Source organism: Conger conger, chromosome 8 (genome assembly GCF_963514075.1).
Source record: "Conger conger chromosome 8, fConCon1.1, whole genome shotgun sequence".
NCBI lineage: Eukaryota > Metazoa > Chordata > Actinopteri > Anguilliformes > Congridae > Conger > Conger conger.
This window is the reverse complement of record NC_083767.1, coordinates 58,122,713-58,138,023: the sequence shown is the minus strand read 5'-3', so window position 1 is coordinate 58,138,023 and position 15,311 is coordinate 58,122,713. Positions and strand designations below refer to the sequence as shown.

At 45.5% G+C, this 15,311-nt stretch overlaps 1 protein-coding gene across 15 annotated transcripts in view; it reads left to right on the top strand.

The window, feature by feature from the left end:
• The window catches only part of ank2b (ankyrin 2b, neuronal), a 223,267-nt gene that overhangs the window by 194,599 nt on the left and 13,357 nt on the right, over positions 1–15,311 (top strand). For 13 of the 15 annotated variants that reach the window (XM_061251028.1, XM_061251032.1, XM_061251035.1 and 10 more), the window contains 5 exons: positions 5,550–5,627; positions 6,621–6,752; positions 7,064–7,213; positions 7,369–7,594; positions 7,992–8,067. In XM_061251028.1, the coding sequence (XP_061107012.1) occupies positions 5,550–5,627; positions 6,621–6,752; positions 7,064–7,213; positions 7,369–7,594; positions 7,992–8,067 (662 nt within the window). The remainder of the gene's footprint in view (positions 1–5,549; positions 5,628–6,620; positions 6,753–7,063; positions 7,214–7,368; positions 7,595–7,991; positions 8,068–15,311) is intronic. The other 2 variants (XM_061251036.1, XM_061251024.1) reach the window with 1 other exon arrangement.

The window sequence follows — 15,311 nt, the reverse complement described above, 5'->3', positions numbered from 1 at the left end:
CGGGCATGGATAGAACAAGCTCAGAGGAGTCACTCGATGGGGATGTCCTCCTGAGTGCCCCTGCAACTGGTGCCCAGGCACCTGTGTCACCAGTAGTGGAGGAGACTCCCATTGGGTCCATCAAAGACAAAGTAAAAGCCCTTCAGCAGAAAGTGGAAGAGGAGGAAAAGGGTCGAAACAAAACAGGGTCCATAAAAGACAAAGTAAAAGCCCTTCAGCAGAAAGTTGAAGAGGAAGAAAAGGGCCAAAAGAAAACAGGGTCTAGTAAACCCTCCCATGTGAGCATTGGGAGAAAGTCATCTATCCCTGTTAAAGAAAGTCCTAAAGTCCAAGCAGCTCCACCCAAGTCACCCAAAACTGAATCCGAGAGGCTGGAAGAGACTATGTCTGTGCGAGAACTTATGAGAGCTTTCCAGACAGGGCAGGACCCGTCAAAGAGAAAGTCAGGCCTTTTTGAGCACAAGGTGCCCACATCTAAAACAGAGACCTCGCATACACGCACCGCCAAATCCCATTCCGTTCATGCCAAAACAATCACACAAACCACGACAACTCTATATTCTCAGACACAGGAGATATCCTTGGACGCCCAAGGGCAGGACAAATCGTGCAAAGAGAGAGACTTGCAAATCAGCCCGGACAGGAAGCACTCCACTGACTTTAGTGCAGAAATAAAAGCAGAGCTAGAAGACAACACTGAATATCAGCAGTTTAGGAAGACTTCAGTCGGAGGGCAGGAAGTTTGCACCTCAGCAGCTGCAGACTCTGACCTTGCCACACAGCCAGGCCTCTCCATTGTCTTGTCGCCTGACGTGGCCAAAGAAGAGGCATTTCTCCCTGACCGTGGCGTTCAGAATGGCGCCCTTGATGACAGTTCTGACAGCCTCAAGCATGAGGGAGCCGCCGACTCCCCCAGCATCAGTTTAGGTGACGGTACCCCTCAGTTGAGCTCAGAGGAGAGCTACAAGCATGAAGGCTTAGCAGAGACCCCAGAAACGAGTCCCGAAGGCCTAGTCTTCTCACCCAAGAAGACTGACCAGCCGATAATTGAGAGGGCGGCAAAAAATGCAGCGGCTCTGCATGCAAAATGTGATGAGAGGGCTGAGGTGCTTACAACTCAACAGAAGGAGGGGGAGGTGAAGGACAGTGCCCCCAAAGATAAGTCTGAAAGCGTAGCCATGGAATCCACTACCAGAGACTCTGGGATTGATGGTGATCGTTCGACGGAAATGACCCTGCCCACCTCCCCCACGGACGAGCCGGATGATCAGAGCACAAGTGAGTCTGTGTCCGGATTCAAGGGTGAGGCGATATTCTTTGGGGATGAGCATGTTGACAGTGAAAGTGTTTCAGCTTCCCGTAATCTGCCTAAAGCCCAGTTGCTCTCAAAGAGGATCCCTCACACTGTAGACACCTTCGTTAGTGATGAGGTAGCTGTAGATGGTCCGGCATCGCCGGCGTCCGCTTGCTCGATGGCCGAGAAAGCAACCGCGTACAGCCACGGTACGTTAGACCTACCCATCAGACAGCAAGATTCCGAGGCCCTCAGCCCCTTAGCCGACGATTCTCTGCCGATAAGTCACAAGGACTCTTTGGAAGATAGTCCGCTCATGGACGATAACTCCTCCCATAAAACCCCTGACTCCATCGAACCGAGCCCCACAAAGGAGTCCCCCTGTCGTGACTCATTAGAGAGCAGTCCCGTAGAACAGAAAGCAAACGCAGGCTTCCCTCCGGTCGAAGAGCAGTCCGGGGTGGCCACTGGACATCTTTTGCCCACTAAGACTGATTTGCCCCCTGACCCCACACGCAGTAGGCTCCTCAGAGACCAAGAGGGCAGTGTGGATGATGACAGTTTCGAGCAGACGTCCCAGATAGAAAGTTCGGGTAAGAGTCCCCTTTCACCAGACACCCCTAGCTCTGAGGAGGTAAGTTATGAGGTCAACCCAAAAATTCCGGACCTTCAGACCCTTTCACTGCCATCAAAGCCGTTCGTCATCCCGGAAGATGCAGAGGAAGATGATTCCGAAAGTAGCGAGCCTCAAAAGAAATTCACCCCAGAGGAAGAGATGTTTAAAATGGCTGCAAAAATTAAAACCTTTGATGAAATGGAACAGGATGCCAAAAGTAAACAAGACGGTAGAAAAGTTATCAAAGCCTCTGACCCCTCAGTAGCTTCTGAGACTGGAGGTGATAGATTCCAGCCAATAAGCATAGAGCCCCCAAATGAGGGAGCCTCAGAGAGTGAGCGTGAGCTTACCAGGTCCAAACAGGACTCAGAATTAGCTCTTTCTGTTGAACCCATTATTAAAGTACAACCTCCCTCTCCTTTTCCAGCAGGTGTGCATGACAGCCCTTTTGTGACTGAAGAAGTCTGCCAAGCAGCTACCAGCAGCAAAGCAGGGGGAAAAGAAGCCAAGGGGGGACCTCAATCTGTCTCAGAACATTCCTCAACCGCCTGGCATGCTTCAGACAAGCCAGATGATAAGTCATACGTAGAAAAAGACAAATCTGTTTCCAACAGAGGGCCTACCACTGACTGCGCAGAATGGTCACACACGCCACCGTCTGTGGAGATTCGAGTTGAGAAAAAACAGAGCCACTCGCAGTCAGCCCTCACGACCTCCTCCCGCACTGACGGGGCAGCAAACATAACTGACGAACAGAAGGAAGAGTGCCTGAAAAAGCTGAGGGGAATCAAAGAGGATTCTGGGGGAGGAAAGGCTGCGGAGGCAGATGGCACACAGACTCGTGCAGGTGTAGATAGCCGGGCTGGAAAGAATGTGACGGATGAAGTGAAGGGAGATCACCTGAGTCACTTTGAGGTTACAGACGTAGATAAAACTTCCTCTTCTTCTCCTCTCCCGGTTAGTGCGGGACAGGAACGGGATGTGTTCAAACCTGAAATCTGCATTTATGATGACACGGAAGAAGATGAAGAAGAAGACGACCTGAAGGCACTTACCCCAAAAACTGAGTCAAAGGGGGTCACGGCCAGGGTAGAGAGAGAGTCTGACCCCTGGAGCGCCATTCGGGAGGACGACGATGCCTTTGCGGCACGAGTGAAGGAAGAAGAGCAGAAGATCCTGGGTTTAATGGTGGATCGGCAGTCCCAGGGCCCCACGCCAGACACCACCCCTGGGAGAACACCCACAGAAGAGGGAACACCGACGGGCGAATCAAACCCTTTTTTGTTCCAGGAGGGAAAGCTGTTTGAGATGACACGAAGTGGTGCGATTGACATGACCAAGAGGAACTATGAGGAAGAAGGCTTTGCCTTTTTCCAACTTGGGGAGCAGCCGATAGAGGAGGTTGTAGACGAGGCTAGAGAAGATGGCGAGGCCACTGAAGCAGAACAGACAGTTGCCACCAATCTGTCCTTGCAGATCAAGGCTGATGAAGGCCAGGAAGGGGCAAAAGATGCAACCAAACCCTCTTCCCAGACATCAGCCTTGACAGAAGAGGATCAGATGGTGAGCACAGCTACTTCTGCCACAATTTCAGAGGCAAAGTCTCGAATCCCCATTAAAATGGGAGTTTCAGCTTCGGCTAAGCCCACAAAGAAAGACACCCAGGTAGAGGAAGAGGCAGAAATTGACATGGACAAAGGTACTGGGGATAGCCCTACAGGGGTCGACCTTTCTTCCCCAGAGCCAGTGGTAGCTAGCATCCAGACTGCCTTCTCGACCATCACCAGGTCTGTTTACTCCGAGCAGGAGGCAGAGTCATCTGACTCCTCTCCGGAAGACCAGCATTCAGTTATTGAGCTCCCTAAGGAGACTACAGCGCCTCTTCCTGGTGGCAAAAAAGTGTCAAAAATCCCCATTAAGCCTGCCTCCCCAGCCCTCCCCCAATCTGCATCACCCTCGTCAGCCACTCTTCACAAGGCTGCCCCCTCAAAGCAGGAGGAAGCCAAGTCCAAATCTAGAATACCAGTCAAAGCCAGCTCGCTTACGCCTGAGCCTGCTGCTGACCCAGTGGTCAGGCGTGCAGAGTCTCTAAAGGACAAAACCTGTAAGATGCCTGTAAAGGTGGAACTGAGGAGCAAGTCTGAGACAGATGCAGGTCCCTCCGGGGATGCCAAATCCAAAAGGTCTTCTGTGGCCAAGAGTTATTGCGAGGGAGAGTCATCGAAAAAGAACACTTGCTCAGAGGGTGACGACACCTCCACCAAGCCAAAGACATTCCACTCCAGGCTACCAGTTTTGAATAAACATGGGCAGCCAATCCACACCTCCACTCCAGCCAAAGAAAACAAAGAGCAGTTCTTTGAGGCTTACAAGCATTCAATTGAGTTTTTTGAGGAAATAAGCGATGAGGCAGCTAAGTTAGTGGAAAGGCTGGCACAGGCCGAGAATGAGCAAGAGGCGGCCGTCTCTGATGATGAGAGCAGTACCTTAGACGCCTCGGTCGTAGAGTGCGAGACTTTTCCCGAAATGCAGTTCCCACTCCCCGAAGACGTCTTTGACATGAGACCCCTCTGGGACGATTCTGTGGAGACACAGATGCAACGAATTCCCAGTGAAAATGCCAGAGGCCAAAGTCAAGGTACCTCTTAGCACACGAGGCTGTCTCTCTCTGTGCCTCTGCACGCTAGCCATTAAAGTGCTGTGTCTCTTTCTCTTCTAGCTAAGGCTTAAGCTTCTTGTGACTGCTTCTGTGCTGTTCTGAGCCGTGTCTGTTTATCGTCTCTTTTCCTTGTATGTGTTTGGAAAATCTCAAGATTGACATAGAGGCTTGTTAAGGAAAGTAATTAAATCATTATTTCTTTCTAGATATTTCAAAACGATTTAAAAAACATTCTACTGTTCTTTTTTTTCTTGTGTATCTTATTTTACTTTGGATTACTTACAAGTAGCACTTGAATGCTGCAAGTATTGAAGTAGTAGACCCTTTGCAAAAAGTACAATTAAAACGGAATTGAGAAACATAGAGTATCTCTTCTTTTAAAGCAACCCAGCCATCTTACTTTGGCTGCACAATTGGCATGGTTTTGCTAAAATGCTGCATTTTACTTTTTGAATGGCATAAGCTATTTTATTAATTCAGCATTTGTTCAAACAAACAATGATTACTTCCATCATTCATTTAAAAGTAGTCAAAACTTTACATTACAGTGGCCTTTGTCCTGTGTAAGTGCATTTGAAAAAGCTTAACTATTATATAATATCCGTAATATGAGTATATATTTTTAATTATCTCTATGCAGTAAGTATTACATAGCAAGAGTACCTAATGCTTAAGATGTACACAATGCTTATACTCTGCTGACATGTGCTTATTATACACATGTTGTGCACAGGGACAAGGTTACAGGAATGTAAAGACTATTTTGTTGTTTATTTATTTTCTATTTTTGGCTGACAGCCACCAAATTATTTGGCTGCATAATGTGCTTAATTGCACATTAACATAAAAGGAAAGCCACCAGAGGTCTTTTTTACCCTCAGCAGAAGATGTTTCCCCCCCCCACAATTTGAAGTTGATCTTTGTGGGAACCCCATGGGTCTGCTGACCTATGACCTGTTCTGTTGTGATGACACTTACAGTAGATCCACAGGAGGAAGCTGAGAGGAGGGAGGAGAGGTTGGCTGTCATTGCTGACCACCTAGGCTTCAGCTGGGCGGGTGAGTTAACCTCCGGATATTTCACCCCACCCCCCCCCTGACTGGCCCACAGTGATAATGTACCACGGATCCTGATTGGTTCAGAGTGATAATTACCACTGGGACCAGTTCAGTCATGATGTCGTTGAACGTGTCTTCATTGGGACTCGCCATTCACCAGAATGGGAGGAGAGCCTCTGCACAGGGTGTGTCAGTCAAGGTATCCAAGCCCAGTGTGACCCCGCCCCACACCATTGACTGAGCCAATGCGCCGTGTGAGGGTGACCCTGGAAAATAGTAAAACAGAAAGCTCTTACTGTCCTGAACAGAGCGTCTGACACAATTACATTACATTATTGGCATTTGGCAGACGCTCTTATCCAGAGCGACATACAGTTGATTAGACTAAGCAGGAGACAATCCTCCCCTGGAGCAATGCAAGGTTAAGGGCCTTGCTGAAGGGCCCAACAGCTGTGCGGATCTTATTGTTGCTACACCGGGATTAGAACCGCCGACCTTGCGTGTCCCAGTCATTTACCTTAACCACTACGCTACAGGCCGCCCCAATTGCGCAATTGCACAATTGCCCACTGCCCACTGTTTTGAGGCACCAACTATACCCGATAGTACAGTTGGTTTATATACATTCCAAAAAATGTCCTTACCATCTCTAGTGTCATTATTATAGACACGTATTGTGCATATAAATATAAACATTCATAACAAAAGTATTATATTATAGACCACAGCATTTTTGACTATTAAATGCAACATTGACGGTGTAACGGAATAGAATGATCTGCTGTTCTAGTATGCACATTTTATCATCCCTGACTGCAACACATACCGTATACCTTAAAATCACATGATTCAATTTGGATGGATAAGAGCGTCTGCCAAATACCAATAATGTAATTTAATGTAATTTCCCCCATCATAAACGACGGTCTTGGCTCCAGTTTTGCTCTCACGTTCTCATGGAAATGTAACTAATGGTTATTTTTCTTTATGTAGAGCTGGCCCATGAGCTGGAGTTTAGCGAAGACCAGATCCATCAGATAAGAAGTGAGAACCCGAATTCCTTGCAGGATCAAAGCCACGCCCTGCTGAAGTACTGGATGGAAAGAGAGGGAAAACATGCCACAGGTGGACGTGTTCTTTTGCAAGACTTGAAGTTTTATTTATTTATGATATCCTCCTACAATTATGATTCAGATGATCGTGCCATAAAATTTCCCCCATTTGATATTACAGGAGTTTTCAGAGTGACCTCAGTAACACTTCAGTAGCTCTTAAACTTATTTTCCAGCAAGAGAAGTTATTGTATGGGTACAGTACTATGCGTGTAGTTATTTATCAGCAGTTTCTTTGGGTGATGATGCTAGTCATTAGACTTGTCTTATTATTTGTTTTAAAATGGGCTCAAATAATTTTTCTTACCCACTTCCGTTTGCAAGCAGAGAGCACCCTAATGAAGAGGCTGACGAAGATAAATCGCATGGACATTGTGCACCTCATCCAAACAAAACAAGTCAAGTCCAGTAAAGACCAGTCCTCGAGGACATATGCCGAAATCGAGAAGACCATAGCACTGGACCACAGCGAAGGTGCATTGAGCTGTACTGCAGTGTCTTTCCGTGTTTGTGTATAACCAGATGACCATCTCTCTGCGCTCACCATCTCATACAACCCGTAATATATCAGGCTTAATGTGCGTGGGCATGCGTGTGCAAACATATGTGTGTGTGTCTTGTCTCTCCAGGTTTCTCTGCACTTCATGAGGACTTTGACAGTCCCCGGCCAGCACGGCGCTCTGAGGCATCGCCCAGGCAACCTGGATCTGGGCCCCCCATAGTGTCAGAGGAGGACCTCTCTACCAGCGTCTTCTCCATCCTAGACAGCACGTCCAGGGGAGGCAGCGACCTCTCTGTGACTGAGATCCTGAGGCACACACAGAAGGAGAAGAGAGAGGCCGACCTGCAGACACAGTATGTAAAAGTCATGGCTCAGTTTTCACATTTCAGCCTTTGAAGTTCACATAGTCCAAAATAAATGGTCATACTGTATACCCTAATGGTCATATACTCTTCTGTGAGCATTTACTTTGAAGGCCAGGAGACACATCTTCAGAACAGAGCCATAAAAATATAACCACTTTGAACAGATTAAATTACAAAAAGCACTGATTCACAGATTTTTGTATGATGTATTTCATTTTAACATGATTATTTTCAATCATTTTAACATTACTTTGTGTGTTTGGAATTGAGAATGAGTACCAAAATTCTAAAAAGATATCCCTTGTGTAAGATATGTACCACAGCGGATGGTCACTCACTACTCCGTGGTGTTCAAGCACAGTAACTCTGTAACATTTGTTTTCAGTGCATCACCTGGTGCATCCAAGACTGTATCTGAGAAGGCAGGAGCAGCCAAGGTGCCCGTTGGTTCTTGGAAACACGTAAGTCCTTTCTTCACATTGTACACGACTGTGCCCCAGAGCCTCCAGGCCCAGGCAAGAGACCCTGTGTACAATGGGAAACCTTCCCTCAAAGAGCCAGCAGAGGGCAGCACCATGCCGTCACAGCCTGATTCTGTTGAACCTGCTGAAGTCATTGCTCAAGATGACACTCAGCTGGACCGTGTGTCCCCCGGGCTCCCAGAAGCCATGGCTGGTGAGGCTAAGTTGTCACCAGGCGACAGTGAGAATGAGCCCATATTTATCAGGGACTTTGGGGGCAGCCTGTCGGAGTGTGACCAGGCTGAGCCGGACTTCAACGAGCTGTCGGTGGAGTTGAAAGAGGCTCCACAGGACCGTACCTATGTCTCGACGGCGTCCCTCACCATGACCCCTGTTTCTCAGCACAGGTTGCTCGAAAAAATTACTCTCATAACTGATGAAGGTCTTGCACCGCCACCAGAGTCAACTCAGGATGACCAGGCAGCAGCTGAAACTAGCCGAAGGCATTGGTTGACTCAACAGCACATTGATGCGATATCCGAGAAGTTCTACAGAGCCTTGTTTGGTTACGATGTGGTCCTACTTGAGTCCACTGCTGAGGACGTGGGTCGAATATCACCAGCCCCTAATGAGGAACACAAAGAACTTGGCTACTGCGACAGGAGGATGCCCTCTGAACTGGGGGAAATTAGCAGAACATTCCAGGCCATGGCCATTCACGATGATGAATCGCTGTCTTCCACAAGTGTATTCGATGTGGATGAAGCCAGGCTGAAACTAGCTCAGGATACACATGAGCTTCCCATCACACCCACCTTCAGCCAAGAGCATCATGGTTCACCTGTCTGGGCAGATGAGCCAGCCTCACCTGAATTAAACCAAAGTACCTGCCATTTTCCTTCGACATCGCAAGGATTTGGAGAGGCACTACCTAGCGCACCACATACTCCCATGGTATGTGGATCTCAAAAAGAACCAAAAGTGGTCGCTACTCCTGAATTTGCTCAGGTGTCACATGACTCTCTGGCAGTACCTCCAGACTTTGAATGTAGAGCCCCATCACCAAACTTGATAATACCCCTTCCAGAGCACAGTCGTGACTTATCCGTGCCAGTAATTCAGCACAGACCACTGTCACCTTCTGCAGCTACCCCACCAGTTTTAGAGTATAGACCAGCAACACCTGAATCTATTTTGTCCGGGCGTCTGTCACCTGACTCACTCCTGGAATATACCCCTGAACTCACTGTGTTAATAAGTGAATATAGACCAACATCGCCTGCATCAGTAAAGTCAGTGGATGAGAATAGATCTCTGTCGCCAGACTCTCCCGTACCTGGATATCAGCCTTCAACACCTGAGTCATCAATCGTCTGGTCTGAAAGTAGAGCCTCCTCACCTCAATCAGAAGGGTCGGTGACAGAATACAGTTATCTCTCGCCTGATTCACCTGTACCTCAGTACAGACCACCAACACCCGTACCACCTGTAGTTATGTACGAAACACCTGAGGAAACGACAGCTGTCTTCAGTTATGGGGCCTTACCATATTTCGCTGCAGAAAAAGGATATAGACCTACATCGGCTGAATCGATGACATCGGAAACTGAATGCAGGGCTGTAGCACCTGAAGTAACTTTGTTAGACTTGGATCATAGACCAGTATCACCTGAATCGGTAATGTCTGAAACTGAATATAGGTCAATAACTCCTGAATCAATTACATTTGAAATGGAATACACAGATAGAACACAATCACCAGAATCGATTACAGGAGAAGTATTAATATTTGCTGACACAATACAATTTGAAACTGAAGACAGAGCACTGTCACCTGAATCAGCGATGCTAATGACCGATATTAGACCATCATCTCCTGAGTCAATATCATCTGTTCATGAATACAGGTTACTATCCCCTGACTCTCCCATACCTCAGTATGGACAAGCAATCCCCCAATTTGTATCAGTGAGGGCAGGACGTAGGTCATCGTCACCCATGTCAGTCACATCAGACATTGAGTATGACTCTCCAACATCTGAATTCTTTGTTATGGAAAGCAGGTCGTCATCACCCGAGTCCGCCGTATCCATAAATGAATTCAGATCACTGTCGCCTGACTCGCCTATACCTCAATATAGGCCATTGCTACCATTTTATATATCAGGATATCGATCATCATCACCTGAGTCAATGGCATCCGACACAGAGTATACACCATTACTTTCAGAGTTGTTAGCTACTGAATACAGACCATCCTCGCCTGAATCAGTATGTTCTGAAATTGAATGTGTAGTACTGTCGGTAGAAAGAATAGTTGATGAAAATGAGCCACAGGTGGCAGAAATAAACAGAACAGAAATTGAATGCAAAACAATAGAACCAATAGAACCTGAATCTGCGGTCTTAGTAAGTGAATATATATCCCCATTAACTCAGCAACCGGCAGCTCTACAGGAGCAAAGCAAATCAAATGAATTACCAAGACCATCTCCTGAACAGGTTGAGTTAGCCTCTGAATTAGTTACCCCAGGGCAAGATTATAGAATACTGACACCAGAATCTCCTTTACCAGTAACTGAGTGGAAACCAACTTTTACACCAGATCCTGAGTATAAACCATTTAAGACTGCACTGATTACCTTGGAACAGGAATATGGACTAACAACGCTCGAGTTACAATCAGTCCCTGACATCATGCATGAACATACTGCATCAGTATCTGAATATACACCACCAATTATTTCTGAATCTGAAGATATACCAATGTCAGTGGAATCAGTGGTTTGTGATGATAAATCACCCGTTGTAGAATTAAACCGATCAGAAACTGAATTTAAATCAGTAATACCTGAATGTACCGTGTTAGCGAGCGAGTCTAGACCCTCAGTACCTGAACCGGCACTAGCTGTACCTGTGAATAGGGAATCAGTTGATGAATTGCAAGGGCCACCAGCTGAACAGACTGATTCAGCCCCTGAATCTGCTACGCCAGTGCAAGAAAATAGACAATTAACCCTGGAATCTCTAATATCAGAAACTGAATGTAAATCAACTCTTACACAAGATACTGAAAGTAAACAACTAAAATCTGCACTGTCTACCACAGCACAGGAATATACACTAACAACATGCAAATTATCATCACTCCCTGAAGTCATACAGTTAACAATTGAACATACTACATCAGTAAATGAATATACACCACCTGACTCCGTTATTTCTAAAACAGAAGGTATACCAACATCAGTGGAAACAGTGATTACTGAAAATAAACCAGCATTGGTGGAATTGGGCAGAATAGAAACAGAATTTAAATCGACAGAGTCTGAATTTTCGGTGTTAGTAAGTGAGTGTGGACTCTCGATACCTGAACCAGGACCATCTGTACTTGAACAGAGCAAGTCAGTTGCTAATTTACCAAGGCCATCTCCTGGATATGTTGTGTTACCCTTAGAGTCAAGCCTCCCAGTGCTAGAATGTAGACCGGTAACACCAGAATCTCCTGCGCAAGTGACTGAATATAAACAAATAAACTCTGCCCTGTCTACCTTTGTAAAGGAAAGTGGACAAACACCTGAGTTGCCGTCAGTCTGTGAGGTTGTACAGTTAATACCTGAACATACTGCGTTGGTCACTGAATATACACCACCAGAGGATATACCAGTGTCTGTCGAAACAGTGGTTTGTGATAGTGCATCACCTTCAGTAGAATTAAACAAACCAGAAACTGCATTTAAATCAGTAAAACCTGAATTTGCAGTGTTAGTGAGTGAGTCTAGACCCTCATTACCTGAATCAGCAGCACCTATACCTGAACATAGGGAATCAGCTGTTGAATTGCAATGGCCACCTACTGAACAGACTGATTTAGCTGCTGATTCAGTTGTACCAGTGCCAGAAACTGAACAATTTACACTGGAATCTCTAATACCAGAAATTGAATGTGAGCCGACTCTTACACCAGATACTGAAAGCAAACCAGTATTTCAAGAACTGCCTACAAGAGCAGTGGACCACAGACTAACACCTGAGTTACCATCTGTCCCTGAATTCATACCGTTAAAACCGGAAAATACAATATCAGTAACTGAATACACGCCTCCTGAGTCTGTAAGCTCTGAAACAGAAGATAGTCCAGGGGCAGCGGTGATAATGATTAGTGATAATAAACCATCAGCAGCGGAATTGGAAAGAATGGAAACTGAATGCAAAACAATAGATCCTGAATCTGCATTTTTAGTAAGTGAACATAAACCCCCATCAACTGAACAAGCACCATCTCTACCTGAGCGAAGCAAACCAGTTGCTGAATTGGCAAGATCATCTCCTGAACATATTGCAGTAGCCTCTGTGTCAGTTACTCCAGGACAGCAGGATAGGAAACTAACACCTGAATCTCATATAGCAGTAACTGAATGTGAATCAACTCTTACACCTGATGCTGGAGGTAAACTGATAAATCCGGAACTGCGTACAACACCTGAGGAATATAGATTAACAACGTGGAAGTTATCATCACTCCCTGAAGTCGTGCATTTAATGCCTGAACATACTACATCGGCAACTGAATATAAACCACCCGAGTCAATAACTTCTGAAACAGAAGATACACTGGTCTCAGTGCAAATGGTGGTTAGTGACAATAAGCCAGCATGGGAATCGATAGAAACAGCACTTAATGAAAATGAGCCACAATTAAAAGAGATAAACCAAGCAGAATTTGAATGTCAAACAATAGGACATAGACCCCAGTCACCTGAACAAGCACCATCTGGCGGTACTCCAGAACATGGGGAATTAGTTGCTGAATTACCAAGGCCACCTGAACATTCAACATTAGCCCCTGGATCAGCTCAAATAGCACCAGAACATACACCATTAGCAGCAGAATCACTGACATTGACAAGGGAATATCGCCCACCATCTTATGAAGGGGTTACATCAGTTCCTGATGATGGGATGGTGTACAGAGCCTTTCCCGGGAAGCTCATTTGCCAGGTTCATGACCCACAATACAAAGGGGAAAGGCTCTGTGGTGAGCCAGCTGTCTTTCTGGACACATGTAGCAGTGTGGATTTCACACAGCTGTGCCCTAATGCACAGGTATCTGTTCAAGATAACCTGCAGAGCAGCGCTGAGGCCAACTCGCTGTTTCAAAGTTTACCTTGTGATGAGGCAGAACCACTCGTAACCAACGGAACACAATCAGATGACCATGACCATGGGCTCATATATGCTGGATGTAGACCACTTTCTCCTGAATCATTAACCTCGGAGACAGAGACAGAATATAGACCACTTTCACCAGAGTCAGAAATGTTTTTTGATATAAGGCCACCATCCCCTGAATCAGAAACATCAGTAGATGAATACAGGTCATTATCACCTGACTCTCTAGTACCTGAAAACAGACCCTCAACACCTGAATCAGAAATCCTTTGGACTGATTGTAGAATGTCCTCACCTGAATCCCTAGAGTCATTAACAGAACATAGACCTCTCTCACCTGACTCACCTATACAGGAATATAATGCTCCATCACCTGTACCACTAATAATGGATTATACAAAAACAGAAATGGCTAGATATGTCACAGAATATAGAGCCTTAGCTGATTCAGCTGCACCAGTAGCTGAATATAGACCAGCTTCACCTGAATCAGTGACATTTGAAACTGAACATAGATCCATAACCCCTGAATCATTGACATTCAATATCATATACACAGACAGACCGGTATCACCAGAATCAATTATGGAAGACATAATGACACCGACTGAATTAATACCATTTGATTATGAAGATCGACCATTGTCACCAGAGTCGATAGCATCAGAAAGTGAAGACAGAGCACTATCACCTGAATCTATACCTGAGTACAGACCACTGTCACCTGAATCAGCAATGCTAATGACTGATATTAGACCATCATCTCCTGAGTCAATATCATCTATAGATGAATACAGGTCACTGTCCCCTGACTCTCCCACACCTCACTATGGACAAGCAATCCCTCAGTTTGTATCATTGAGAGCAGGACTTGGGGCATCGCCCGTGTCAATAACATCAGACACTGAATATGACTCTGCTCTATCTGAGTTCTCTGATTTGGAAAGCAGACCGTCATCACCCGAGTCCGCCGTATCCATAAATGAATTTAGATCGCTGTCACCTGACTCACCTATACCTCAATATAGACCATGGCTACCATTTTATATATCAGGATATCGATCGTCATCGCCTGAATCAACGGCATCCGATTTGGAGTATACACCATTACTTTCAGAGTTGTTAGCTACTGAATACAGACCATCCTCGCCTGAATCAGTGTGTTCTGAAATTGAATGTGTAGTACTGTCGGTAGAAAGAATAGTTGATGAAAATGAGCCACAGGTGGCAGAAATAAACAGAACAGAAATTGAATGCAAAACAATAGAACCAATAGAACCTGAATCTGCGGTCTTAGTAAGTGAATATATATCCCCATTAACTCAGCAACCGGCAGCTCTACAGGAGCAAAGCAAATCAAATGAATTACCCAGACCATCTCCTGAACATCTTCAGTTAGCCTCTGAGCTAGTTTCCCCAGGACAAGAATATAGAATATTAGCACCAGAATATCAAATGCCAGTAACTGAGCGGAAACCAACTTTTACACCAGATACTGAATATAAACCATTTAAACCTGCACTGCATACCTTGGAACAGGAATATGACCTAACATCACTTGAATTACCATCAGTCCTTGAAGTCATGCAGTTAACAGCTGAACATAGTATGTTAGTAACTGAATATACACTGACTGAATCAGTTAGTCCTGAAACAAATGGTATACCACGCCAACCGGAAAATAGCAGGTTAACCCCTGAAACAACTACATCAGTACCAGAAAATAGACAATTAACCCTGGAATCTTCAATACGACAAACTGAATGTGAACCAACTCTCACTCCGTATCCTGTCCCGACAGAAGTCATACATTTAACACCTGAACATACTGCATCAGAAACTGAATATATACCACCTGAGGCTGTAATCTATGAATCTGAAGATATACCAGTATCAATGGAGACAGTGGCTAATAAACAATGCTTAGAGGAATTAAACAAACCAGAGACTGAATGCAAATCAGTAGAACATGAACCTTCATTGTCAGTAAGTGAACATAAACCCCCATCACCTCATCACACACTGTTTTTACCTGGACTTAAAAAATCAGTTGCTAAATTACAAATGTCATC